Below are 14515 nucleotides of genomic sequence, written 5' to 3'. Positions count from 1 at the left end.
GTCAGTGCCAAAATGGAGAGGTGGCCTGGGGGAAAACTGAAAATCAATTCCACAGTCTAAAGCTAATTTTTTCAAAGCTTTTGCTCTTTATAGATTTGAGGTCATTTTTATAGTTGAGGAGAGTGATTCTTAAAATTCAGTTTCTTCTGACACCCAAAAATTGTCCAAGTAAGTTATATCAAAGGAAAACTGTATGTTTTGAAAGTCACTGGTAGGCCTTCTATGAGGCAGAACTAGGTTTTATCTGTCTTTTTTTAATGCAATTCTGAAAGCGATTTTATCAAATTCTACTTAAAGACGTAATCCATCCTTTGCCATTTCTTAAAATTACCTATTACCTTTAAAAGATCCTAACTTTAGAAGACTAATTAAAATTAATTCAGTAAGACATTATTTTTTATAAGAATTCTATTACTTCAAACTTTAATAAATGAAAACAGTAATGAACTGCTCTTTTACCACACCTAGAGAAGTGTTTGGGACATAAAACAGTTCAAAACCTTCAAAAGTCATCAAGTCGGTATTTTCTCATGAAACCAGCACATTAACAACTACAAAGTGTTTGAAAGTCCAGTAGCATACTTCTCTTACAATGGAAGCTTTCTATATTTCAGCCAATATTTTGAGCTGTATGTTCCATTTTCCCCTTCCCGCATCTCAGTGAAGTGGGGAAATGGCTGATCTACTTCTTAACCTTCCCTCCCTAAACTTACCTTAGGCAAAGGATGGAAGTTAGAATCTATAAAATGCTTTGCACCCATGGTAATAGGTGCTTTTGTTACTCCACTCCCGGATCTTTACTACCCTTATTATTTTCCTTCTGAAAAAATTGAGGTAGGTTGCCAGTTGTAACACATTCTTCACACATTCCTGTTTCCAAAAGGTATACGGGCAACCCACCTACCTTAGCAAAGGAACACTGTGCACTCACATGCTGCTTTGGTGGAAGCAGACTATGAATATTCAGTAGTCTCAGATGTGTGGAGGACAACATGAAAGTTGGAATTATTATAAAGCTTTAGAGAGGAATGTTGAACAATATTGAAAGTCACCCGTTGTCAATTACATCTATTAAAAACTCAGGTCCTTGTAGTGTTCTTAAACATACAAGTCAAACATGTTTTAAAAAGTAGCGTGGAGAGGTAGGATTAAGATGGCAGAGTAGGAAGACGTGCGCTCACTCCCTCTTGCAAGAGCACCAGAATTACAACTAACTACTGACAGATTACAACTAATCATCGACAGAAAGACTCTGGAACTCACCAAAAAGGACACCCCACATCCAGAGACAAAGGAGAAGCCTCAATGAGACGGTAGGAGGAGCGCAATGGTGTTAAAATCAAATCCCATAAATGCTGGGTGGGTGACTCACAAACTGGAGAACAGTTATACTGCAGAAGTCCACCCGCTAAAGTGAGGGTTCTGAGCCCCACATCAGGCTTCCCAACCTGGGAGTCCAGCAACGAGAGGAGGAATCCCCAGAGAATCAGACTCTGAAAGCCAGTGGGATTTGATTGCAGGACCTCCACAGGACTGAGGGAAACAGAGACTCCACTCTTGGAGGGCACACAAAAAAAATGTACTCACCAGGACCCAGGGGGAAGGAGCAGTGACCCCACAGGAGACTGAACCAGACCTACCTGCTGGTGTTGGAGGGTTGCCTGCAGAGGTGGGGGGTAGCTGTGGCCCACCGAGGAGGCAGGGGCACTGGCAGCAGGAGTTTTGGGAAGTGCTTATTGGTGTGAGCCCTCCCAGAGTCCGCCATTAGCCCCACCAAAGAGCCTGTGGGGGGGCTTCCTAGGTGGCGCAGTGGTTAAGAATCTGCCTGACAATGCAGAGGTCACGGGTTCGATCCCAGCTCCAGGAAGATCCCACATGCCACGGAGCAACTAAGCCCATGTGCCAAAAAAAAAAAAAAGAGCCTGTGGGTTCCAGCACTAGGTGGCCTCAGGCCAAACAGCCAACAAGGTGTGAACACAGCCCCACCCATTAGCAGACAAGCAGATTAAAGCTTTACTGAGCTTCACCCACCCAGCCCTACCCACCATCAGTCCCTCCCATCAGGAAGCACACAGGAGCCTCCTAGATAGCTTCCTCCACAAGAGGGCAGACAGCAGTATCAAGCAGTATCAGCAGTATTTCGTCTTATGGAACTGAAAACCACAGCCACAGAAAGGGAAAATGAAAAAGCAGAGGGCTTTGTACCAGATGAAGGGACAGGATAAAGCCCCAGAAAAACAACTAAATGAAGAGGAGATAGGCACCCTTACAGAAAAAGAATTCAGAATGATAGTGAAGATGATCCAGGACTTTGAAAAAAGACTGGATGCAAAGATCGAAAAGTTTACCAAAGACCTAGAAGAAGTAAAGAGCAAACAAACAGAGAGATACAACACAATAATGGAAATGAAAAATACACAAGAAGGAACCAATAGCAGATTAATGGAGGCAGAAGGGCGAATAAGTGACCTGGAAGACAGAATGGTGAAAATCACTGATGCGGAAAAGAATAAGGAAAAAAGAATGAAAAGAACTGAAGACAGCCTAAGAGACCTCTGGGACAATGTTAAACACACCAACATTCGCATTATAGGGGTCCCAGAAGGAGAAGAGAGAGAGAAAGGACCTGAGAAAATACTGGAAGAGATTCTAGTTGAAAACTTCCCTAACATGGGAAAGGAAATAGCTACCCAAATCCAGGCAGCACAGAGAGTCCCAGGCAGGATAAATCCAAGGAGAAACACGCCAAGATATATATTAGTCAAGCTGACAAAAATTAAAGACAGAGAAATGTTATTAAAAGCAACAAGGGAAAAACAACATGCACGGGAACTCCCATCAGGTTAACAGCTGATTTCTCAGTAGAAACTCTGCAAGCCAGAAGGGAGTGGCATGATATATTTCAAGTGATGGAAGGGAAGAACCTACAACCAAGAATACTCTACCCAGCAAGGATCTCATTCAGATTCGATGGAGAAATCAAAAGCTTTCCAGACAAGCAACAGCTAAGAGAATTCATCACCACCAAACCAGCCCTACAACAAATGCTAAAGGAACTTCTCTAAGCAGGAAACATAAGAGAAGAAAAGGACCTACAAAAACAACAACAAAACAATTAAGAAAATGATAATAGGAACATAACATATCGACAATTACCTTGAATGTAAATGGACTAAATGCACCAACCAGAAGACACAGACTGGCTGAATGGATACAAAAACAAGACCCATATATATGCTCTCTCCAAGAGACCCACTTCAGACCTAGGGACACATACAGACTGAAAGTGAGGGGATGGAAAAAGATATTCCATGCAAATGAAAATCAAAAGAAAGCTGGAGTAGCAATACTCATATCAGATAAAATAGACTTTAAAATAAAAAATGTTACAAGAGACAAGAAAGGACATTACATAAAGATCAAGGGATCCATCCAAGAAGAGGAGATAATTATAAATATATATGCACCCAATATAGGAGCACCTCAATACATAAGGCAAATGCTAACAACTATGAAAGAGGAAATGCAAAGCAGAAATAGAGACACAGGTGTAAAGAACAAACACATGGACACCAAGTGGGGAAAGCAGGGAGGGTTGGGGGGGGGAATGAATTGGGAGATTGGGACACCAAATTGTACACTCTAAATATATGCTGTTTATTGTCTGTTAACTGTATCTCAATAAAAGTTCTTTAAAAAAAAAAAAAAGTAGCATGGGCGAGGGAGTTGTACTACTTGCTTTAACCCTGGAAATCAGCTAAAATTTCTCACATTTCACACCTGCTTTTTGCAGAGCTTTCTATTGTAAAACATAACTATCCTTTTTGTATAATTCTCAAAACGTATATTGCTTATATCTTGGTTCTTTCTGTTTTGGAAAAAAAATCAATCTTCTAACATTGTTCTAACTGAAGTATCTTTCAATTGATATAATAATATTACAGTTTATTTTTGTTCTCTCCTGAATATTTCGTAGCCTCAACCTGAAGGTTTTTATTTCTTCTGAAATAGTCATTTGCATTTACTGTAATTATTAATGCATTTCATTGACAGTGTTTTAAAGTGATCTGAAGGTAGAGGGTTGTGCTTTCCCTAAGAATTCATGTTTCAGAGCTTCCAGAAAACCTAATACTATTGCACTAGATCTTACACTGAAGATTTTGATAATCTATTGAAGATTACCAGTGAGAACAAAGATTCTTTGTCATAGATCCCTCCTTATCAGGAAGATCACATTCAGGTAATAAGAGTAACTATGCTTTGGCTTAATAAGAGCCGTTTTAGTGAGGCCTCTTCTAACTCAAACTTTAGAGGTATAAAAATGTAAATATAATTGAATGTTGTTATAATTTTTTTTAATTTCTCAGATCCATTCTAAAATTATCTAACAATGCAAATTATCTAAACATGTTATTATCTAAATTGGTATGCGGTAATGGCAGACAAACACCGTCTTACTAGTTCCTAGAATGTCATCTTAACTGTGGACAGATAGCAACAAAATATTTCCTTGGAGATTTCATGGTTTTAGAAGTAATAATAACAATCTCAACAACAGCAGCTATTATTCATTAAATGTACGAAGTATTATTTTAATGCTTTACATGTATTCTCATTTAATCCTTATGACCCCCCTATGTTAAGTATTGTTGCCATCCCCATTTTCCAGATGAGGAAACTGAGTCAAGTAGGCTCTTACAGTCTGTAAATGGCGGAGCTAAGATTTCAACCCAAACATTCTGGCTCCAAAGCTACCATTATAGCTATTACAGTATGCTCTCCCCCTTCATTTTTATTCTTAATGTAGTCTAGGGTTTTAAACAATAAGAATTCCAGACAAGTTGGCCACACCACCATAAATAGAAAATAATTTATCCATCTACCAAGCCAAAGATTAGTTATCTACTCTAATTTTATGCTTATTTTGTGGAAATTTTTATATATGTCAATTTCATGAGAGCATTGTGAACCTTAATCAGATATACTTTTCGATGGGCTTTTCATAATGGGAGATTATAAACATGTAGATGAATACATGTTGCTTCAATATGTGCTCTTTATTTCGGTAACACAGAATACGTGGATTGTGCTTAATGGTCTTTTAATGCAGATATGAATCTTTGAGTTCAACGTAATTTGGGTTCAGATCTCCCAGGCAGCTCTGTATTTGAGTCCACCGAATGTAAACGTCCTCTCGTTGCATGTTTGTAATCTTCCTGCATGGGGATGGATTACTTACTCTGTGCTCAGTCACCTGAATTGTATTTAGAAACTGTTGGCCGTTTTCACAGAGGCAGTCAAAAAACCTTACAAATATGCCTCCTGATGTAAGCATTAAGCCCTCTTGCTCAGCCTGAAATACATGCTATTTGAAGTAAGTTTCCTGTTTATATTTTTTTCCATCTTGGCTAATATAAAGATTAACATTAAATATCACAGAAAGAAAGCTTCTTAACTCCATGTCTTTTTATGAATATTTTAACTTAGATATAAGCTACATATTACTCCAGATCATATTGGCAGTATATACTGAAAAGATGTAAAATAGGCAATGAATGTTACATTCGCTTCTGACTGCATTAGAGGTCAGATTCCTCAAGTCTAGTTCTAATGCCACCCTGGTATTCTGAGAGTCTGGGGTTTGTTTATGTTTAGCTATAAAATGTGGATAATACCTAACAAGAACATTATAGGCCACAATGACCATTTCTGTGCTGCTATCAGCATTTCTATGCTTTGTTAATGGAATAATAAAGTTCAGCATACAATTTTATGCCAGCAGTGTATAATAAACTGTCATAATTTTACCAGTTTTAACAAAGATAGGACTCTGATGACTAGAATTAATATCTGCTTATTATCTGATGTTTCTGTTTTAAAGAAAGGAGGGTCTGCTGTTGCATACTTCTTACCGTTCCTACTGGGCAACGAATGGTTTGTTTTGTTTCAGAATATGGAAAGTCTCAGTCCCACACTATCTCATAAGAGGATTGGACCTGATGATGTCGAACTGATGTCCGATGGAAGGTAATTTCAGAGTTTTTCTAAGAATGTGAATAGACCTTTTTTCACTTAGTGCAGTGTACATTATAAGAACTAAAAAGTATAGAATTAAAGGACTATATGTTTACCAACAGTATTTTATAGCAAGGAAAATGCTTAAATGGAAAAATCTACCATGGTACTCTTACAGGCAGATGACCATATTCATGTTTTATATTGTTTCTCGTTTTGTTTTACTTTGATTCGTTTTTGTTTTGCTTTTAAATTTCATAAGAATTTTATTTAGGACTACTGAGCCTACTTCTAAAATAAGTGAAATCATGATTTCAATAAATGGAAAGCATTGTTATAAAACAGAATGACATTTTATGGTATTTTATTTGTAGCAAAGAGAATGACAAGGACGGAAGACAGACCCAGCACTTTGAGGTGAGTAGCTAACAAGTAATTGTGACTGTGACAAGTCTGTTCCTACTTTCTTGAGAGTCCACGTGAAGTATTATTAGCTTATCAATAAGGGATGATATTCAGTGACAGGATTGTGGTTGATGAGAAAGGCAAATGCCAAGACACAAAGATTCCTTGAGAAATCATAAGAACTCCATTATTTTGCTTTTTAAATTCTTTTGTTTGGCTTGTGAAGGTACACTTTAATAGCATGGAGATTTCTCCTTAGATTTTCCATAAAATAAGACAAAACAAAAAACCAAAGCTACTGGTTTGATTTTCCATGATTTCGTGCATTTTTTAAGTGATTGAAATAAATAAGTAGTGAATCTTAGTGGATTTGTCACAGAGATGATCTCATTAATTTTCGAATTAACATGAAATCAGTTCAAGTTATTAAATCCAATTCATTTTCTGAGTTTTGTGTCTTGTTTTAAGTAGACAACAGAGAAAAAATTATCTAACTTCCTTCTGTTGTCTGTATCTTAAAGTGTCGGTGACTTTCCTGGCTTCCCTGTTGTCCTCTGGGGGCATTGCCTTGCTGACCCAAGTATTCAGTTTCCTTTGCTTCCGACACTGGCTTCCATTCAGCGTGCTGAGCTTCATTTTTCATTCATGCATGTGTATGTAATCCAGTACTTCCAAATGCTTCCAACCGCACCTTCAGTCTTATTATCAGCTTTCTTTTTGGCAAGAATTAATGCTTTTCTCAACCTGTTCTTGGATTCTGACTCTTGATATGTTAATTATACATAGAACTCCCCCTCTAACCCAGTGATTCTTAATCTTTTTTGGGCACTAAACTAACTCACTGATGGGTTTATTCAGTAATATATATTGAGTCCTACTAAGCACAGGTGATGTGCTAGAAGCTGGGATTTAATAACAGCTGCAGTTCCTACCTCCATGAATTTTTCCATCTAGCAAATTAAGAATTCAAAGGCTATGGACCCCCTTAGAAAAATGCACAGTCGTGTAGAATTTGGCATAAAATTGCTGGAAATGAATGGCCACCTGACCACCACCCCCCATCAGCGCTCTAGACTTCTCATATTTCCTCTACGCAATTTGTCATGTGTGCTCCTTCATTAACCCAGCCAGACGATGGGAAGGGAGGCTTCCTCTTTCTGACTTTACAGCTTCTGAGCCACTGCTTTCATCTCTTATTTCCAGCTCCTGCATGCTTCCTTCCTGGGGACCCAGGCAGCAAGCAGACCTTCTTTCCTTGTCTCTGGGCACCTCTCTTCAGAGCACAGTGTCCCCATGACAGGGTTTTTTTTTTATTTCCTTCTGTTTCATCCTTTCTCTGCTCTCTTCCTCTGCTCACAGCAAGCACCTACTCATCCTGCCATTGAACATTATTTTAAAGAAAATGGCTTTGCCAGCCTCCCGGAGAGGTCTTCTCAATTCTTTCCTTTGATCCCTCTTATCCTTTAGGAGATAAAAGGGTAGAGAGCAACCTTGGTGGATGAACTACATCACATTAGCTCATAAATTCCAAGTGGCACCCAAACAAAATGCATGCTGAATTGCGTTTGTCTTGGTGTTTTTGTGGACAGCTCCCACAGCAGAGGATACATCACAGGGAAAGAATCTCAAATTTTTCTTCCATGGGCCAGGACCTATTCTTACTTGTGTCGCCATGTGCATTTACCAATCAGCACCTAGCCCACTGTTGGCACTCCTGAGGCACTCGCTATTAATAATCATTGTCAGCGTGGTCATTTCAGCCAGGAGGTAAAATTAGGCAGTGAGTTAAAATCCAGACTAAGCTCTCTGCATCATCTTTCTTTCACAATGGCACCAAAGGAGGGAAAAAAGACATCACTCCACAAGATTAGGATTCTTTTTCTGCTTGTGACGACATGTGTTTCCTTCACTGAAAGAAATATATTTTATTATTAATGAAGGACTGTGAAAAGATCTGTCTTCCATTTTTAAACCTCTTTCCCTTGTTTCCAGTCTATCAAAATTTCCTACTTTTTAATACATGTAACACTTTCTAGAATTTATACAACCGAAATAGTTAATCCGGTTTCCTGATAATACTACACTAATTCCTAAATTTCAGAGATGGAAAGTAAGTCTAGAGGTTGATTACCCCTCCTAGAGTTCTGTTTAACTGTTATTTTTTTCAGGTCTCCTATAGCATCGGATTGAGATGCTAAAATTTACATGCCCGCTAGGAATGGATATGTTAATGTTTCCAACTTCATTTTCTGTTAAGACAGACTTTGTCCTCATTAATATTGCTCTTTAAATTTTTCCTTATAAATGCCCAGATTCATATACGATAACACAGCAAACGACAGCTATTCAAAAAAGATGGTTTGTCTTTCTTGTTTGACTAGTATTTTCATTAGAATGAGGAACATTAACCTTTAGCTTCACAAATGCTCCTCCAAGGGATACACAGGCAGAGAGAGGCTGTCAGAGTCTGCTGCTCAAAGGCAAATGGAGACACAACTGTGGCTTTATGTTTTTAAGTAATCATTTTGCATCCCTAAGTGTGTTTTTGTTTGAAAGCATGTACTGAAAAGCAAACATGGGCCTATCCCTCATTGCATGTCTTTTTAATTTTTTTTAATGACACAACTAATCTTACCCAAAAAGAGAGTCTGCTGAGATTTCGGACGGTTAATGAGAGTTATCTATTTCATCTGAATTTCTTAATGTGGTTTGTATTAAAGGTTGTTTAGTGACACATTGACAATGCGAAAAAAACGTTAGAGTCACTTCAGAGTGTCACAAATTTAAGTATGATTTCTTAAGCTAAGTTCTGGAAAGGCTGACATTTTAATAAAATGCCCTGTTTGGGCTGGATGAAATAGCATAACATGTGCAAGAGCTTAAGCCCCCTGTTCCCTGAGCATGTGGAGTTCAAAGACTTTGTTCTCTTGTTTGTTTTTAAACTCATTTGACAATAGGAAGTTTCCAGGAGAGAGGTCATCCTTAAAACTAGCAATTTCTAGATTCTGAAAGGTAACACTGAAAATTTTTCCGATTTCTGTTTGCAATGGAGTTTATACTTTATGCTTCCATTTAATTCCTTTCAGTAAGTTATTTTCTATTGTGGAAATATTTCATGCTTTTGTATAAAATCTAGAATAGTAAAATTTTAACCTTACACTTAATCTTTTTGTCAAAAAAGCAAAACATGTAAAAATTATTAACTACATGGAAGGGTAATTACATTATCTGGGAGAGGTCATTATAGTCAGAAGTTTAAGGTTAACGAAGTGTTAAATTCTTTCAAGATATTTTTACATTCTTTATGCTTTCTCAGCCTACTGCTTAAAAGAGCTTAGAAGCACCCCTTTGATAACAGATGGGACATTCATAATAAACAAAAGACTCTTTCCCTTTTTCTTGTCCTGCTTCAAAAAAAAAGAAGAGAGAAAGAAGATAAGACTTTCTAATCAAGCATAAGAATCAATATTAATTATCACAAGAGCTTAAGTGCAGGCTTTTATTTGCCCTGAGAAGGTTTGAGATAAATTCTGAAATATCCCCATCAACAAGTGTTTATGAAATGGATGACTCTGTTATTTCAGCTTCACTGTATACCATGGAAGCTTTAGGATTTTGTTACTGGCTTTAATATCAGCACCAGAAAATTTTTTAAAGCTCTATTTGTTTAGATTCACTTCCACTTCCAACCAGTCTTGAAAGGCTACCGAAGCTTCATGATTCCAATGAATTTGGGGAATTTGTTATGTTCATGTTCCTTTATTGTCAGGCCAAACAGTAAATATTTATGCTTCCATGCGGCTCTTCTGTTAACTCTGTGTGGGTCCATCCTGTGCACGCTGCCTTGTGCAGGGCACTGGTACTGTCCTGCCCCGATCTGGTGAGCTCGCAGTTACGCTGCTTATCCAAATCCTGTGTAGGGAGGGAGAGGGGTGGAACAAAAAGTCACCAGCAGTTTGAAGCCAGGGAAGGAGCAGGATCAGTAAAGTCAGGAGAGGAAAAAACCGGGCCCGGCCAGACAGGGACAAGTCTTAACAGGGGCCAGGTGGGTGGACTGGTGGTTAATGGTTCCTTGACCTGAACGTGAGATGTGGGCTGCACCCCAGGCAAGGTGAGCTCTCTCTTATTTGCTCCCTAGCACCCTGTGTTTTTCTTTTATAACATGCATGTGGCTTGGCACTTATGTGATCAGTGAATGCCTTCTACATCAAATCCCCAATCTTGTTCATTCCTTTAATTCCAGTGCCTAGCCCATCATATGTGTTCAATAAACACTTGCCAAATGAATGAATGGGAAAGGGAGGTAGTGTACAAATGGACTTAGTATTTCTTCTACAGTTATTACTGGCTAGCTGTTTTCATGCTACATGTTTTTCACTTAATCTTCACAACTTTATGAATTTTTGTTCCTGTATGAGAGAGGAAGAACCTCAAGTACAAAGACGTGTACTCATTGAAGATCTTGCAGCTAGTCACCTGTATTTGAACTCAGGTCCCCAACTCTAAAACCCATATCTGCCATGCCGTATTGTCTCTCAGTTTATTTCATTGCATGAATATTTAGCATGTTTTCATATGGTACCACGTTTTGGACAGGGGTTTGATGTGTGACATCACAGCACAAGGATCTCTGAGTTGAAAAGTGTGAAATGAATGTATTTACCCTGATTTAACTGAAGATACAATTTGTGTAAACAGTAGAAGTTGAAACCAAAAATATTTTGGTATTTAAGAATGTGCTTGACCTTTTAACATTAATGATGTAGTAGGAGAAACAGAAAAGCAAGTAGACGGGTACGATACTCTTTGATAAGCACTGTTAGAGGGTGGGATACAACCTGGTCCTCACCCAGACGAGGCTCACAGGCGTTTGAAGGGAGAGCAGTTTTTAGCTGGTGTATTGCTGTAGAGCCTGTAGAGCCTCCGAGCAGTATCCTTAGCTCCATATGCATGTAAACCCTAGGCCCACACCGGCAGCCCACTCTGCAGCCATAGCCACAGTGACCGTGTCTGGTTCCGAGATCAGCGGAGCCAGAAATTGGGAATCAGGCCTCCAGATGCAGCAGGCAAGTGAAAGAGCAGCCTCGGGGACTGATCAGAGCACAGCAGCACAGGGCCGCACATGTGGATGTGCTGATGAGTGAGCCCTGCCAAGTGTGTCCGCGGCTGTGCACGCTCGTGTGAGTTTATGTAGGACACATCTCTCCCTTGCTTTGCAGAACATCAGTCAGGGAGTCCAGACGCTCATGTAAGTTAATACAGGTCTGTGGTGTGAATGATGTCCTGTTGTACATGGCACAGTGCACATTCTAAACACGCATAAATGATGGCCCTGACTGGCCTCTGCTTGACTCCAGATACAGTGACCTCTTTGCTATTCCTCAACATATACAAGATGACCGTGCCTCAGGGCCTTTGCACTTGCTCTCCTTCTTCCTGGAATGCTCTGCCACAGAACTGCTTCTCCTTCATGTCTCTGCTCACATGTCACCTTATTGGAAAGACCTTCCCTGGCCATCCAATAAAATAGGAAGCCGTGGCCCCTACCTCCATCACCCTCCTTACCCTGCTTTGTTTTCTCCAGAGTCCATATCACTGCCTGACTTTTTTCCTTTATTACCTGTCCCTGTCTGTAAGATTCATTAGGACAGAGACTTTATTTGGGCCACTGAAGTTTCTCCATCTGAAAACTTAGCACATGGTAGGCCCTCAAAAATTATTTCTTAGATGAATGAGTAAATAAGTTTTATCTTTGTATCTCTAGCACCTGACATATAATAGACAGCCCTGTAGGATGTATATAATATGTGATATATATTATCAAAATTGAATAAACTAGTAAAATTTTTGACCTGATTCTCTTTGTTAGAATAATAGAGTCCTATCAAGGATGTCTATCCCAGCATCCTATCCAAGGTGGTAATCGCTCCCTCTCCTACATTACTAACTGCCAGACTTCATTTGAATACCGTGAAGGGCAGCTCCCCAATTCACAAGGTCGTCCGCTGTGGCGCTGCACCAAAATCAAGTTTGCAGAGCTCCACTGAGCATAGTTGAGCCAGTTCCATGAAATGTCAGCTCCGTTAGTGCAGGGAGCTTGCACGTCTCACACACAGCACAGCACGGAATGGGTGCACCAAACCATGTTGTTGAAGGAGTGAATAGACCCGTAGGTTTTGGAGAAAAAGACTAAGAAAACTTTTTCTAATTTTAATTTTCTTACTTTGAAATTGGTGCTAATTCACATGTGGCAGTCCTAAAAAGTACATGTTTTAAATTAGCTTGTGTGTATGTGGAATTTCAGAATTTACATATGTACTGTCAAGCACTGCATGACTCTTGAACTCCTTGAGGGGACTCAGGTACCATGGGGAACAGAGGTACCATGGGGAGCAGAGGCAGTGACTGGTGTGGGCAGAGGACGCAGGCTGCCTGTGAACCCGGCTTTAGGCCTGTGGGTCTTCCCAGCTGCGTGCGTTCCCGTGCCTGAGGCATCAGTCTGGAAAACACACGTTTCTCCGTTATTAGTCGGTTTTTTAAATCCTTCAGTGGCTTTGCATTATCTACCACAGGATAAAATCCAAACTTGGGCCGGCATGCAGGGCCTCTGGCAGCCCAGCCTCTGTTCATCCGACACCCTTGTCATCTGTGCCGAGGTCTGCCACCCGAGCCTCTTGTCTCCTGTGGTTGGCGTCCCCCCTCTCCTGCCCACCTCTGCGCCCGCACCTCCTCCTCTCTGCGTGAAGTGTCCTCCTCCCCGACCCCTCCAACCCACACAGCCCCCAAACCCTGTTGTTGTTCTATGATGGGAACACGAATGGCTCTTTTCTCTAATAATTTTTCATAATGCATCTAAGAGTGCCCCGCCCTCTGTCGTAGCACGTCTCATGTTGAACTGCAGTTGTATTTGCCTCATCGCCACTCCTCTCTCGAGCAGTATTTTCCTCCTCTTCCTATGGTGCCTAGTACTAATAGAGAGAGGGGTCACTTCCATTTGTGTGTCTCTGCTCCAGGCCTCATGCGAGGGGCCTTTCATACCTTCTCTCAGGTCTTCAAAGGAACCTTGCAAGAGTTGGTGTTATTAATGCCATTTTATAGAGTAAGAAATGGCAACTCAGAGAAGTGAAACAGCTCAGCCAGGGCACCGAGCTACTAAATGTCAGTCACGCTACAATCCCAGGTCTGCCCGGAAGGAGAATTCATGTCCACTCCACTGCTGCACGGGGTCAGTGGCTTCCTAGATGCTCCTCATGAAGGAAGTGCCATTCTTACAACATGGAATCTTATTTCTTCTATTCTTTTTTATGTCTCTAAGTGTAACAAGTATTAGACATCTTTATTGAGAAAGTGTTTATTTGCTGTATGAGGTTCTAACGCACACACGCACACACAAATGATTGGTGACTGATGCTGTAACTTTTTAAAAGCTGAGCATCAGATTGGGTCATTCATCTCTGGTCTACTTAGGATTCAGCTCAGGAAACAAATGATTTTTGTGGTGTAAACGCATAATCTGTGTTTATTCTCCCTACAACAGACAAGCAGAATTTTTAAAGTGTCTTAAAGCCCCAGATTTACTTGGCATTTCCCTCTGACTTTAGTAGCTCATCATGAACTGATTGGTGATATTTCATTGTATCCCAAATGTGAAGAAAATGCTTCATTTCATGGAAATATAGTAGTAAAAGCCCTATCTATTCTCCTGGTGATTTCAAAGTAGGTTGAATAGCTATTAAAAGGAGCTGGAGGTCTTAGTAGTGCTTTATTTTAAGCATAAGAACATTTCTCATACATTAATGGAATCCTTTATGATTTCCAGATGTTTTGGGTTTTTTATTTAATGATAGTATATTTGCTAAAATAAATTTCCAGTTATTCTCAAAGAAAATCTTTTGTACAGATCTGTGCTACTTGAGAAATGTGTTTGTGAGGCAGCACTTTTGTTTATAATTTTATGAGAGAGGGGAGTTTATCCAATGCCAAAGAACAAGGTAAAAAAGACTAAATTTCAATGCAATTTTTTAGACATAAAATCACTTAGTTACACTAGCAGCCGTTGGAGGAGAGTTTTCCCATCCCCCAGACGTCCTAGCCC

The 14515-nt window shown here is 39.8% G+C and overlaps 1 protein-coding gene across 6 annotated transcripts in view; it reads left to right on the top strand.

Moving 5' to 3' along the window:
* Positions 1–14515, top strand: part of FAM13A (family with sequence similarity 13 member A) — a 322984-nt gene that overhangs the window by 273920 nt on the left and 34549 nt on the right. For all 6 annotated transcript variants that reach the window (XM_057726771.1, XM_057726772.1, XM_057726770.1 and 3 more), the window contains 2 exons: positions 5951–6027; positions 6390–6432. In XM_057726771.1, the coding sequence (XP_057582754.1) occupies positions 5951–6027; positions 6390–6432 (120 nt within the window). The remainder of the gene's footprint in view (positions 1–5950; positions 6028–6389; positions 6433–14515) is intronic.

The sequence above is a fragment of the Hippopotamus amphibius genome, chromosome 3 (genome assembly GCF_030028045.1).
Source record: "Hippopotamus amphibius kiboko isolate mHipAmp2 chromosome 3, mHipAmp2.hap2, whole genome shotgun sequence".
NCBI classification, from domain to species: domain Eukaryota; kingdom Metazoa; phylum Chordata; class Mammalia; order Artiodactyla; family Hippopotamidae; genus Hippopotamus; species Hippopotamus amphibius.
Note: the sequence above shows the minus strand (reverse complement) of the source record. Positions and strands in the feature narration are given on the sequence as shown.